Genomic DNA, 15,356 nt, shown 5'->3' with positions numbered 1-15,356 from the left:
CTGAGTGAATGCTTTCATACCAGGGCTCACTGGTGTGGTAAAAGCCATCCAGTTGCCAGTGCAGGAGAATTCACGTTTAAAGAATGATTTATACACTGCTGGGATATAGTGGAAGGGAGAAACATCACAAATTCACAAAATTTCTACAGAACTGACAGTGACCATCCAAAAGACAAATGTTCCCAAAACTCAGCACACTGGGTTCTTCACCAGATCAGACTCCTGTGGATCTGTCTAGTGGTCTGACAGCTGCGCATTTACTGCATAGTCTTGTGACTCCCATCACCAAACACCAGTCATATAGGTGACCTTTTAAAGTCCTGAGCCCAGGCCCAGTAGTTGCCTCCACACCTTGGAGTGTACAGGTTGTGTAGAGGCTGAGAGGTTTTCATGAGCTCAGATTTGCAGGACTTCAAGTTTATTATGGACTTGGGGTTTCTGGGGTCTCCATGGGTTTTTGTAATTCTGGGAATAATGGGAGCTTTGGATGTGGTGCGGTTTCCTCCAGAGGCTCCGCTGGCTTCAGGCTGGCCTCCTTTTCCTGGACGGTGAGAAGGCGGGGCAAAGAAAGAAGATGGAACAGATTTACAGGTGAACTAGCCACACCCAAAGAGGAACTCTAAGGAAATGTGGATCAAACATTGTCTTAACTTTCCTCAAGATACTATGACTGGAACCTACAAACCTCTTCTCCCTCTGACCCTTCCTAGGATGTTGTACATGATGACCTCAGGCAAGTGTTTCCCCATGCTCTGGATCAGCCTAACCCCCTGCCAGCGTGGTTCCTCTCTGAGGGTAAGGGCTAGGTCTAATCCATCCTGGCACCTCACTTACCCAGGGCAGAGGAAGCAGAGAGCAGACATAAACGGGACAGTATATAGAAACCCAAGCCCTGCCCCGTTACACCCCCACTTCCTTCAGCCAAGCTCTGTCTGCCTCCTAAAGATTCCATAATATTCCACAGCAGCAGCACCAGCTGGGAAACAGGTGTTCAAATTACGTGAACTGGGAGTGGGCTTCACATTCAAAGTATCCACAAAGGGACACTAGCCCTGCGCACAGGTTGTTAGGAGGGAACTGGTGGGGTGGTATGAATCACTTGGTCCCCAGTTGGTGGCACTGTCTGGGGTGTCATAGGTGGAGCCCAGTCTTGCTGGAGGAAGGGTGTCACTAGGGGTGGGCTGTAAGTGTTTATAGTCTCGCCCCACTTACTACTGCCTGTGCTCGGCTTCTAGCCTGCATATGGACGTGTGAGCTGTCAGCCTCCTGCTCCTGATGCCAGCGCCTGCCACCACCACCGCAACTGTCAACTCAAACAAGCTCTTGGTGTTTTAACACAGCAACAGAAAAGTAAGTAATAGCAGCAGGAACCCCATGGTTCTGGAGACTCACAGATGGTAAATAAGAATGAGACCGAGCAGTCTCCAGCCCTGTTTCAGCCAAGATGTCCTGGGGTTGTGGGCTTCGGGGTGAAGTAAGGAACAACCTGGTGTTATGGTTTGGATGTGAAATTAGAACACAGGGTTCTGTGTTGAGCACTTGCCCTCCTGCTGGTAGTACTGTTTGAGAGAGGTAGTGGAACCTTTGGGACCGGATGAATGGCTGGCACAGGTGGCCGACTGTGGGTGGACCTTAGAGAGTCATAGCCTGGCCTTGCTTACTGCCTGAGTGCTCTTCTTCTTCTTCTTTTTCCCCTTGATGTTGTTTTTAACATGTGTTTTTATGTGTCTATGTGAACTTGTGAGCACGTGTGCAGGTGCCCACAGAGGCCAGAGCATGAGGTCCTCTAGAGCTGGTACTACAGTTGTGAGATGTCTGAGGTGGGTGCCTGGAACAGAACTCAGGGCTTGTGGAGAGAGCAGGAATTGCTCTTAACAACTGAGCCATCTCTCCAGCCAAAAGGAGTTTATTTTGGTTCACAGTTCAAGGTGCAGTCCTTCCAGATGGGGAGCTCAAGGCAGAAGGCACAGGAGGCATCTGGTCTCATCGCATCCACAGCTGCGAACAGCAATGAACTTGTGCATGCCAGATAGTGTCCAGCTCAATTTCTCCACTCACACAGCTCACGATCCCTGACAGAAATGGTGCCACTCACAGTGGGCAGGTCTGCCCACCTCAATCCACGCAATCAAGACAAGCCCCGCAGGCATGTCCAGATGCCCATCTTATGGGTAATTCTAGATCCCGTCCAGCTGACAGCTAATACTGACCATGAGAGACTGCATCCCTTGAACCATGGGTCAAATCAATTCCTTTAAGTTGCTCTGTCAGGTGTTTGGTCACAGAACTGAGTCTCCAAGCACTTGACACTGACTTGGGCTTAGTCTGTTAGTGACTGCTGCCTACTTCACACCAGAGGCCAAACCTGTGGTTTCCACTCTGATGCTGCCACTACTGCCAGGGGGGCATCAACCCACTTCCCAGTGGGGATTCATATTTTGTGTGTGTGTGTGTGTGTGTGTGTTGATGGTTCTTATAATCCTTTAAACTATGTTTCTTAGTCTCTTCCATGAGACTCTGGGGCCTCAGCTCCAGTACTTATGAAACAACCCTCAAGCTAATTGTGTATTATGCAGGCTACAGACTGGGCACTCTCTCCAAAGCAGCACACAAACTTCCCCCACTAATGCTGTCCTGCTAGACGGGATTCCACTGTGACGCGAGGGGCACTCACTGAGAGCTGCGTCCCAGGTGACATGGTTCTGGATGTTCTAGGTTCCTTGTGCTTCACGATGGAGTCTCCCTCTGGTCCAGGCTCAGAGTCCTGCTGTGCTCTCCTCTGTGCACACTTCTTTGCCTTCTGCATCCTGAGAAGTTTCATTCTAAGGAAATGTGTTTCTGATTAGTTCTGATTTCCTGCCTCTGCTGATGTGGGAGTGTCATATATCAATATGTGTTTCTGATTAGTTCTGATTTCCTGCCTCCCCACGAGCTCTCTGGTTCTGTTCAGCATTCAAGACTGAAGTCTCAAAGGGATCCTGCTTGCTGTGCTGTCTAGAGAAAGCCACCCAACTTCTCTGTAAGTTGGTAACACGCCCTGTGTAATCAGGACTCCCTGCTTAACAGACCGCGGGGTTCAGACGGGCCAGCTGTAGAGGTCGTTATTTACTTTATTTGTTTTCTGGGGGAGTTAGGGATTTAAAAGCTTGTTTATTTTTATTTAGTGTTTATGGGTGTTTTGCCTGAATGTATGTCTGTGCACCACATGTGTGCCCTAGGAAGCCAGAAGAGGGTGGTAGATCCTCTGGAACTGGAGTTATGGGTTGTGAGCCACCATGTGGGTGCTAGGAACTAAACCTACTCTTCTGCAAGAGTAACCAGAACTTTTAACTACTGAGCCATCTCCGCAATGCTTTGTTATTTATTTATTTATTTATTTATTTGATTGCTTGCCTATTGAGACAGTTTCAGGCAGCCCTGGCCAACCTTGAACTCGCCACACTAAAGATGATGACATTGAACTTCTGATCTTCCTGTCTCTTTCTCCCAAGTGCTGGGATTATTAGGGGCATGCACCACAACACTTGGTTTATGCAGTGCTGGAGTTGAACCCAAGGTTCTATGTATGCTGTACAATATTTCCAACCTGTGTTTGCCTTTGATTCCAGCTCCTCTCCATACTGTACCACTTTATTCCTCTTCTTCCTCTTCCCCTGATAGACAGCTACTCAGTCTCATTCTTCTCATTGCCAGATAGGATTAGGGGGTTGGAAGGTGAGGTCTTTATGATGGCATAAGTGACTTTATGACAAGAGGTGCTTGCTCTGGATCTCACTGTGTGATAGATATAGATCCTTGCTGGATCTAGATGCCCACCCCATGTTCTTGCACTTCCTCAACCTGAGCTAAGTAAACCTCTGTGTTTCATAAATTAGCTCATTTCAGATGTTTGGTCAAAAAGCATAAAATGGGCTCAGACATACTCACATGAAGGGGAGGAGGCAGATGAAAAGTAGTGTGGTTGCCATGGCTGCATAGACAACACCGTGGAGCATTGCTTTCAGGAAGATCTGGGGAGCCAAAGGGCCCCTTCCTAGAGGCAGAAGGCATTTCAGTAAGACTTTGCTTTTATAATCAAAAATATTTTAAAATTGCATTTTTTCCATGTGTGTAGGGGGTGTTGCAGGTGCCACAGCGTGCATGTGGAGGTCAAAGGACAAGCTGCGGTAGTCTGTTTTCTCTTCCCACCGTGTGGCGCCTGAGGATTGAACTCAGGTGTTAGGCTTGGCAGCAAGCACCTGTCCATTTTGAACCATCTTATACACCCTCAGGAAGCCTTTTTTAAGTCGGATTCCAGGCTGTGGTCCCTCTTCTGACCTCAGGGCCAGTCCCTCCCTGTTCACCGCCCTCACCCAGCCTCCAAGTTCCCACCCTCACTTGACATCAGTAGGATGCTCAAACCATGGGTTCCATGTTGGTTCTTTCCCTCACAAAGAAGGACTGTGCCCATTTCTGGGTTTTTGGCCATGCTGAGGGTGCTGTTGTCCCAGGGGCCAAGTGTGGTAGAGGTCACCTGGAGGTGGCCATGCCCACTGTTCGTATCCACGGGAACACCATCCATCCACCACTGCACAGAGGGTGTAGGGATCCCACGAAAGGAGCAACTGCACTGCAAAGTCTTTTCCACAGCACAGAAAGAGTTGAGCAGTCTGGCAGCTTCTGTGGAGAGAGAGGGTCAGGGGTCAGCAAGGTCACCTGATTTTTCTTTTAATTCTTCCTTAAGGACCCAGCCTTCTGTTCTTTGTTTCTCACACTGTGGCTGAAACTCAAGGTCTTCCACCTGCTAGACAACGCTCTATCACTGAGCCACACCCCAGTCTCTCTCTGGGGGATTCTCGGGAGGTATCTACTGCCGAGCCATGCTTCCAGCCCCTTATCTAGGGATTCTAGCAGGAGCTCCACCCCTGAGTCACTGGGGGATCCTAGTCAGATGATGTCCAATCCACAATGATTATTTATCTTCTACAACCCCTGACCTCTGTCTTCACAGTTCTGTCTGTGGCTTCCTCAGACAGCGCTAGAAGTGCTTCTTGTCGTCCACTTACCCCGCTGTAGAGGCGGCAGGTCCATATGGAAGAGCAAGAACTCCCAGGCATCTAATACTCTTCACTGTGAGGAGGAAGGTGATGGCAACTAGAAGGAGATGTGGAGGTGGGTGAGCAGGAACATCTTTGCAAAGCAGGTTGTGGTGGTTTGAAAGAAAATGGCCCCCAAAACGTGTGGCACTATTTAAAGGTGTGGCCTTGTTGGTGGAGGTGTGATCTTGTTGGAGGAAGTGTGTCACTGTGGAGGTGGGCTTTGGGGTCTCATATATGCTCAAGCCATGCTCAGTGTCTCAGACCACTTCCTGTTGCCTGAAAGTCAAGATGTAGGACTCTCTGCTCCTTCCCCAGCACCATGTCTGACTCTGCATGTCACCATGTTGCATCGTGATGATAATGGACTAAACCTCTAAAAATGTAAGACAACCCAATTAAATGTTCTTTCTTTATAAGAGTTGCCATGGTCATGGTGTGTCTTCACAGCAATAGAAACCCTCATTAAGTAAACCATGGAGGGATGGGATCAAGAGGTGTGCACGCATGGGGTTCTTCCATTGGGAATGACCTGGACAGAGGCCTCTCTTGTTATTGAGAAAGAATGGTGTCCTTGAGTTGGAGTGTGAGAAATGGGGACAAGATACAGAGGAGTGAGTAGAATTTAGACTTTTGATGTTCCTTTCACTGTACAGAAAAGAGTCTGAATAAATCAACCAGTAAATCCATAGCCAGATGTGGTGGCTCACACCTGTAATCCTGTTCCATGGAGGCTGGAATAGGAAGACCGCTGTGACTGACTGTGTAGACCAGGCTAGTCCCTAGCTCCCGAGTGATGGATTCAAGGAAAGCCAAGCAGAGAATGATTGCTCATACCCCTCACAGAGGAATGACGCTGCCGGGCTCACCGGTCATAAGTGTTCTACTTCTACATCAAACACAAGCCTTGTTTTAATTTGTCAACTTTTTCTTTCTTTTTTCCCAACTTAAAACCTCATTCTGGGTGTCAGAATGAGCCCAAGATGAGTCCCGGCTCAAGACTTGTCAGTAAATCACCAAATAACTCTGGTCAACTATCACCCATTCTCCAATGGTGTTCTCATATTCATGTCACATGGGTGAGATTTATTGATCAATCTAGCTTTAGAATTCTGATTTCATCTTGCTTTTCTCTGCCAGGCTTTAAGGAGTGTAGGTGGGACGGCTACTAATGGATGCCTTCTTGATTTTCCTTCGGTCATCATTTCTCTTCATTTTACTTGATGTCTTGTTCTCGGGACTCCATGAAATCCTTTTTCCTCAGCACACTTCCATTTACCTGATTGTCTCCCCATCTTCCTCTTACCAGCCAAGTATTCTCCAACTGTTAAATTTTATTTTGTTTTTTTTTTTTTTTTTCACAAAATATAGCCAAGGCTGGTCTTTCTGTGTAGCTGAGGATGACCTTGAAACCCTGATTCTCCTGCCTCCACCTCACAAGAACTAGGATTACAGGTGATCGGAATTAATTTACCAAGAGATTTGTGCGAGCCCAATTAAGGATGAACCTGTCATGTTATGTCTGTCATGACATTGACGGACGATGGGATGACCTGATTTACAGGGTGAGTTTACTAATGGCTAACTCACACAGCCACTACCCTGATAATTAACTCCCATGCTTATTGTTTGTTCTATTAGTAGAACGGAGATCCACTGGCTTCTTTTCAGGTTAAATGGGTGACACAGTGAAAGAGACTGGAGGGAGACGGGGTGATGAAGTGATTGAGGGGTGGCGGGATGAACAAGTGAGAGCCGGAACAAGCAAGCGACTTGAAGGGTAACAGGTTGACTAGGGGAGGATGAACAGCTGACTGAGAGGCGAAAAGCTGATCGGGTGACTGAGGAGTGACAGGCTTTCTAGCATAAACTGACTAAACTGGCACCTGGTAAACTGACCGATCCGGAACGGGCCTTGGACAAACAAGGAACTCGCGTTACCTCGGTGCTGAGGTTGCAGAGCGGTTTAACCGCCCTGTGGCTGTCTCGTGAGACGTCCAAGGATAGCTGTCTGAAGACTGCGTGACTAAGGGAGGAACTCCATGCCCCTGGAAACCCAGTGTGGAGGATCTCGACGCACAAGAATCCCATGGACCCTCCCATAGGCTCAGGCAGCCGGTCATAGTCTGTCTGCCACGCTAGAGTAGCACAAGAGGGCCACGTGACAGTCTCTGCAGCGCATACACGTGTGTGCGCATGCGCGTGCCTGCATGCGTGCTTGCTTGTGTGCATGTGTGTGTGTGTGTGCGTGCGTGCGTGCGTGCGTGTGTCTGTCTGTCTGCTGTCTACAACCTGACAAAGTATGAATAGCATCTTACTCAGCAGCCAGTGAGTGGCTGCGCTTCTATGCCACAGCCAACAAGTGAGGCTATAAAGCTTTGCTTTGTGTACTTGTCTCTGGAAGTTGAGGCAAAATCACCACTGCCAATCAGGAACTGAACATTCATGTCCCACCCATCTTTGTGGTGGCTCTGAGCCAATCAGGAGCTGCTGTGAGACACTGGCAATTTGGAGTTTCCTCCACAAGGCCTTTCTTGACCATTCTCATCAAAACACACTTTGACTCCAACCCTCCTCACTCCCTTCCCTGTCAGCCAGCCTTGATTTTTTTTAAAGTGATTTTTATTGAGCTATATATTTTTTTTCTGCTCCTGTCCCATTCTCTCCCCACCTCAACCCTCTCCCATGGTTCCAAAATCCTGGGTGAGAGTACCAGGCTTTTGTGTCACAGGACTGAAAAGAAATACCACCAGAAGCCCAGTGATGAAGTCAAGCAGAGAACAACTGATCAGAGTGGGAACTTCCCACCTACATAGTCAGAGTTTTCACAGAACTTGAAGATAAAACTGTTAGGGATTTTTCCTAATGCGAGCTCTCTGAATGCAAAATCCCAATCAAACGAAATCAAAACAAGCCAAATTAAGACATATCCAGGTTTAATGGGATATTAACCGGAGGCGAAAACTTGCGACCACCAGGAGGAAGGAAAAGAGACTTCATGATCCTCTTTTGGGAGTTCACCTAAATACCCTGTGGGAGGGATCAGGACCTGGCATGCTGGGATTTGGAGTCCAGACCAATACAACTCTTAGGCCTCGGGTTTGGGGGCTACGCTCCCAACTTAACAGAAACACTGTACTTTGCACACAGGGTGCGGTGGTGCCACACTGGTTGAGAAAAGTCCACCGCCTACACCTGTCTCCCCTCCGGCTTCCTGCCACTCTGCTATCCCCATCAGAGCACTATATGCTGCCAGACAACCCACAGCTTCTGGGCGCTCTCAGCGGTCAGTCTGGCAGAATCAGGACTCCAGGGGTTGGCAAAGAGCGACCCTGTCTCAAACAAAAAGAAGGCACCAGAGGGAGGATTAGGAAGGTTGTCCTCCAACTTCACAAGCTTTCAGGACCACGGAGAGCAAGCACTTCCACTTTCCTCATGGGGCTCCATGGGGGACACACTCAGGGAGGATGTCAGACCCTCAGTTCTTAGTTCTCTGACTGTGGCTTCATCCTGCTCTAAAGTCCTTATCCAGCTAGTGGACTCTGGCCAACCACAGGCTGTTGGTAGGGGATTAATGCCAGAAGTTGTGGGAAATCCTGTCACCCTGTGTGGCTAGCAGCTAAGTTCTTGGGAATAAGTGAGTAGGGATGATGGATCAGGACTCTGATGGCCTCATGAGAATGCAGTCTCATGTGACAGCTTCCCAATCTACTTACTGTGACTTCCCAAGCCTGGATCACACAGAACAGGATCTGAAAGACTGCCAAGTTAGGTGACGGTATCAGGAAGTCAGGGGGAATCTGAGCTTTGGGACAGGAGTCCTTCTGTTCCTTCTGTTTTTGTATCCATTCCAAGATTCATATATCAGAGGGGCCACAGTTCCCAGCCCTCAGTCTGAGGAGACTCCAGTGGAGGATAAAGAACAATGTTGTCTATAGAGTCAGGGTGGGTCCCAGGGGTCACTCTGCTTGTTTTCGGTTTTTACTCTGAGTCATGCCATCACCAGTAGACCCCTTCTGGTAGTCCACATGACCCTGGAGCCACATCTTTTGAGCACTCACAGGAAGGAAGTCCAGATGCAGAGGCTGCTGTTGTGGGATGGGCTCCTTACTTCCTATTTGAGGAAGGGGCAAGATCATTCTGTGTGGTGAGATTTTGTTTATGATCTAAGAAATAAAGCTTGACTGAAGATCAGAGTGCAGAGTTAGCCACCCTAGTTAGCCATAGGGACCAGGCAGTGGTGGCACACACCTTTAATCCCAGAGCTAAGGGGGTGGAGACAAGAAGAGAAATGGCTGGGCAGAGAGAGGAATGTAAAGTGGGAGGAGACATGAGCCCATTGCAGTCAGATTGAGGCAGTCAGTCTGAGCATGCAGTCTGAGGACAGGATCACCCCTTTGGTTTGAGTATTGGTAGAGGAAGAACTCCAGAGGCTGGCTTCTGCTTCTCTGATCCTTCAGCTTTCACCCCCTGGTAAGTGACTCTGAGTTTTTGTTATTAAGACCAATTAGAATTCATGTTACAACTCTGTAGTCCTGAAGCATTGTGTGATACATTGTATCCTGTTCAAGTTCATGTGTAGAAGTCTCAGTCTCCTATCTGTCAGAATGTGAGTGTGTCTGGAACAAGATATCAGAAAATATATTCATTAGCATGACTCTAAAATAAGATGTTGTGCATTATAAGAAGAGTCACATGCAAAACAAACCATGTGAGGACACAAGTCAGGCCACAGAAGGAAATTGCCCTGTGCACCTCCTGATCTAGAACTTTCTACCTCACAGGCAAGAAAGCAAACATGTGACTTAAACTATTTTTGTGTAACCATCTGCCACTGTAGCCTGAAGAAACTTTCTTTGGGCTGCCAGCTCCCCAAAAAAAATGACAAGGAGACATATTATTAATTATGAAAGCTTGGCCTTAGCTCAGGCTTGTTTCTAACTAGCTCTTACAAGTTAAATTAATCCAGTTCTATTAATCTATGTGCTGTCTTATGACTTTTGCCTTTTCTTCTGCATGTCTTGCTTTCTGTGTCCAGCTGAAGAGTTTGCTTCTTAGAGTTCTCTCTCCCCAGAAGTCCCATCTAAACTTTTCCTGCCTAGCTAATGGCCATTCAGCTCTTTATTAAACCAAGCTTAGTAACACATATTCACATAGTGTAAAGGAACATTCCACAACACTTCCACTTATTTGTATGAATAAAAAGGAAAGATTTTAACTGTAACACAATAAAACTATAAACAATAAGAACAAAAATCAGGTAAGAATTGCATTTAAAATGTATTACAAATACAAATTATTTGGCATATTCAGAGAAAATACTCTGTTTATTATCTATCTTACCTTGATGAAAGTTTTATACCTAAACCATTTTTATCACAACTTGTATTACCATCTTAAAACTATCCTTTTAGATCTCAAAACATCTTTTGACAAAAAATTTAAGCTTTTTTGTCTCTCAACTTTATATATTTTATACCTTTTTGTGAGTTTTTCTTTAAATTTGGTAACAAAGAAAACTGTAGTAACTATCTTGTCTTCAACTCCATCAGAGACCCCAAAAGAATACAATATTACCTGAATAAACAGGAAATAGAGAACAAGTAGCTTCCAAAAGTAAGAAACAACAAAGACATCTGCCTGACTATCAGGGCCTTGTGTATCAGCCTCAGTACCCCCTCAGGGCTCAGAATTAGATGATTATGGCAGGTGAGGAACTGAGGGTTAAACAATAAAACACATTACTTCTGAATGTTCTTTATTTTTTGTGCAAGGGGAGAAAGTAAAGTGAAAGGGCATGGGGAAGAAAAATGAGGGGGAGAATAAGAAGAAGGAGAAGAAAGAAGAAGGAAAGTAAGGAGAAGATGAAGTAGCAAGAAGAATAAGAATAAGGGGTGATCTTCATGAGGTTTCTAGTTTTTACAGACATAGTTGGGAAATTCCATAGGCAAGAACAATGATAATATGAATATCAAAATCACAAAAATGGCAGGTAGAACCTGACAAGACTACTCCAGAACAGATGGCCCAACCCAGAAACGAGTCAGCATTCAAAGGGAAATTCCTGACATCCCAAACCATTAGATAAACTTGCTATCCCTGAGTCCTGGATTCACTCATTCTCCTCATCCAGTCTCTTTTGTGTTAACAAGCTTTGGGGATGCCCAGATTTGTTTGTTAGCAAAGGTGGGGAATGCTGCCTTCCTGTTCAGTGTCTGTCTTTTATAGACATTTCTATGTATTCTGTTAGCAGGTAATTCTATGGGACTGACGCTACGTAAATTTGACTGTTAGAACAAAGAGTGAATGCCATGGCTCCAAGTCCTCATGGTGTGGGGGAATGAAGCAAGGTCATTCCATTGCCCATGTAGAAGTCACATTGCTGAGGTGTTTGGAAATGAATCTTGTTTTGAAGGGAAGATCAAGACTTCACAAGGTTTTACAGATATGCCATTGACTTTTTCAAAAGACAAGTGTTCCCGCAGCTCTATAAAACAGGTGCCCCATAAGTTATACACTTGTGGGTCTGCCTTTATGAATCTGTCAGCTGTGCATTTACAGTAGAGCCTTGTAGATTTCAACACCTGCCTGGACAATCAGCCCAACGTTCCTCTGTAACATTGGGGTATCCATCTTCTACAGGCCTAGAGTATCTGACAGATTTTTTCATGAAGCAGGAATTTTTGAAGGTCTCTCCTGTCCTGTCTTGGCAAGTTCTCTAGTCATGCTGAGTTGGCCAAACTCCACAGGAACAAGACTGAGCCAGTGACCTGGGCCAAAGCAGACCTGAGGTAACAAATATCACAGGAGCAGGACTAAACCAGTGACACACACCAGAGCAGGCCTGAGGCAGCCAACTCAACAAGAGCAGGACTGAGCCAGTGACCTGGGCCAGAGCAGTCCTGGGCCAGTGACCTAGGCCAGAACAGGCCTGAGGCTGTTAACTCCATGGGAGTGGGAGTGAGCCAGTGACCTATGCTGGAGTGGGCCTGAGATGGCAAGCTCCACAGGAGCAGAGCAGAGCAGGGACATTTGAGGACGCAGGACTGAGCCAGCAAACAAGCCCAAGAGAACTAGACAGCAGGCAATAATCAAATTAAGACCTGAATTCAACAAAATAGAAACAAAGAAAACAATACAAAGAGTCAATGACACAAAGAGTTGATTCTTTGAGAAAATCAACAAAATAGACAAACCTTTATCCAAACTAACCAAAAGGCAGAGAGATAATATCCAATTTAACAAAATCAGAGAGGAAAAGGGGGAACATAACAACAGACATGGAGGAAATCCAGTGAATCATCAGGTCACATTTTGAAAACTTGTACTCCACAAAATTGGAAAACTTAAAGGAAATGGACAACTTTCTGGATAAATATCACTTACCAAAATTAAATCAAGATCACTTAAGCAACTTAAACAGACCTATAACTGCTGAAGAAATAAAAACAGTAAACAAAAAGTCTCCAAACCAAAAAAATGCCCAGGACCAGAGGGTTTCAGCTCAGAATTCTACAAGATTTTCAAAGAAGAACTAATGCCAATACTCCTCAAATTGTTTCACACAATAGAAATAGAAGGAACATTGCCAAACTCTTTTTATAAGGCTACAATTACCCCAATACCTAAACCACAAGAAAACATTACTAAGGAAGAGAATTACAGACCAATCTCACTCATGAACATTGATGCAAAAATACTCAATAAAATACTGGCAAATTGAATCGAATAACTGATATCAACATGTAAAATAATAAAAATAGATCCATATCTATCACCTTGCACAAAACTCAAGTCCAAATGGATCAAAGACCTTAACACAAAGCCAGCAACACCGAACCTTATAGAAGAGAAAGTGGGAAGTACACTTGAACACATTGGCACAGGAGACCACTTCCTAAATATAATCCCAGTAGCACAGACACTAAGAGAAACAATTAATAAATGGGACCTCCTGAAATTGAAAAGCTTCTGTAAAGCAAAGGACACAGTCAACAAGACAAAATAACAGCCTACAGGCCGGGTGGTGGCGGCGCATGTCTTTAATCCCAGCACTTGGGAGGCAGAGGCAGGCGGATCTCTGTGAGTTCGAGACCAGCCTGGTCTACAAGAGCTAGTTCCAGGACAGGACANAAAAAAACCAGCCTACAGAATGGGAAAAGATCTTCACTAACCCCACATCAAAGAGAGGACTGATCTCCAAAATACACAGAGAACTCAAGATATTGGTCATCAAAAGATCACATAATCCAATAAAAGAAATGGAGTACAGACTTAAAAGGAGAACTGTTAACAGAGGAATCTAAATGGCTGAAAGACACTCAAGGAAATGTTCAACATCCTTAATCATTAGAGAAATGCAAATCAAAACAACTATGAGATTCCATCTTACACCTGAAAGAATGACCAAGATCAGAAACATTGATGACAACTTATGCTGGAGAGGTTGTGGGTTAAAGGGAACACTTCTGCATTGCTGGTGGGAATGCAAGCTGGTACAGCCCCTTTGGATATCAGTGTGGTGATTTCTCAGAAAATTAGGAAACAACCTTCCTCAAGACCCAGTAATACCACTTTGGGGTATATATCCAAAGGATGCTCAATTGTTTCACAAGGACATGTGCTCAACTATGTTCATAGCAGCATTATTTGTCATAGTCAGAACCTGAAAACAACCTAAATGCCCCTCAACTGAAGAATGGATAAGGGAAATGTGGTACATTTACACAGTGGAGTGGTACACAGCAGAAAAAATGACATCCTGAAATTTGTAGGCAAATGGATGGATCTAGAAAACATCATTTTGAGTGAGGTAACCCAGACACAGAAAGACAATTATATGTACTTACTCAGAAGTGGTTTTTAAATATAAAGGAAAGAAACCCAGCCTACAACCCACAATCCCCAGAGAACCTAGACAACAATGAGGACCCTAAGAGAGACATACATAGATCTAATCTACATAAGAAGTAGAAAAAGATGTATCTCCTGAGTAAATTGGGAGCATAGAGACCTTGGGAGAGGGTTGAAGGGGAGGGGAGAGTCAAGGAGGGGAGCAGAGAAAAATGTAGAGCTCAATAAAAAATAAAATATGTTAAGAAGATGGAAAAATGATTACTTTAAGCTAATACAGTCATCATCAGACTTTCTTCATGTACAGAAGCCATTGTCTTATTCTAAAATAGCATCCAAGTGTTTTGGATGAGAATTTAGTAGTTTAAATGTGTGTAAACAGAATTATCTTAAAGTTCATAGCAGATGCCTCAGGGGTTTTGCTTTTTTGTTCAGGTTCCTTTTTGGTTTTTGTTGTAATACCTTTGAATGATGTGGGCACTTGGCAGCCATTCCCGCTATGATCCAACTGTGGGCATTTTCCTGGTTTTAATCATTACATCAGCTTGCTCTACTGTAGGTGCTAAAATGTCACAAAAACGTTTGGAAACTCCCTTTCCAAAAAAAAAAAAAAAGTAACTTATTGTTTCACTACTTAAGGAATCACAATGGATTACTTATCTTTTTTAAAAATAACAGTTTTATTTATCCTTTGAGAATTTCATACATGTTTACAATACATTTTGATAACACCTACCTACTGTTAAGTTCTCCTGGATCCCCCACATCTCCCTTCTGTTTTCATGTTTTCTCTCTTAAAATTTTTTTTGTAACCCACTGAGTTTAATTAGTGCTGCTTGCTGGAATGTTGGTTTATCTTGTTAGCTTGACCTTGTATAGGTACTGTAGTCACTGTGAGTTCATTGAGCAATGGTCATGTCTAATCCGTGGAACCATTTCCAGTCTCTGGACTCTTCTCAGTACCTCCAGAATGCAGGTAGCATTTGCTATACCACCAGCACTTATTATGGAAGCCTTTATAGTAAGTCTTCTTTGTAATTCACATTCATTCTGTTGGTTCTGTTCTGTTAGGAAACCCTAACTATTAAAACTAGGCTTTAATTATATATAAAAAAGTTCTGTAGTCACTTTCTTTTCTGTCCTGCTTGTCCAGTTTGGACAGCAACCTCTACCAGCTGTTGAGGTAAGGGCAGTTTCTTGCCCAGTGGCCAACTTTGCCACAATGAAAGCAAACTCCAATTGAAGACTCTATGGTGCCCACCATCTTCTTTGGAAGTAAATTGGTGCTGCCAGAAGCAGACATGTGATGAAAAGCAGATTATCATGAAAAGTCCTATGTTATCAAAACATTAAAATTCCACAATCTGTATGCCTCTGATGTGTTTGAAGATCAACTATTTATTTAAAATATGTCTCCGATTGACATTA

General features: G+C 44.8%; 1 protein-coding gene across 1 annotated transcript; it reads right to left on the bottom strand.

Annotated features, from left to right (window-relative positions):
- Window positions 1-421: 421 nt before the first annotated feature.
- Siglecl1 (SIGLEC family like 1) lies at window positions 422-5,070 on the bottom strand. The gene is made up of 5 exons (XM_050121315.1): window positions 5,046-5,070; window positions 4,378-4,659; window positions 3,928-4,033; window positions 2,675-2,822; window positions 422-541 (listed from the first exon to the last, which is right to left on the bottom strand). Exons 1-5 carry the CDS (start codon window positions 5,068-5,070, stop codon window positions 422-424), a joined length of 681 nt encoding a protein of 226 aa, XP_049977272.1.
- Window positions 5,071-15,356: the final 10,286 nt, after the last annotated feature.

The sequence above is a fragment of the Alexandromys fortis genome, unplaced genomic scaffold (genome assembly GCF_014885135.2).
Source record: "Alexandromys fortis isolate MF-2015 unplaced genomic scaffold, M_Fortis_MF-2015_v1.1 scaffold_161, whole genome shotgun sequence".
NCBI lineage: Eukaryota > Metazoa > Chordata > Mammalia > Rodentia > Cricetidae > Alexandromys > Alexandromys fortis.
This window is presented reverse-complemented; position numbering and strand designations above follow the sequence as displayed.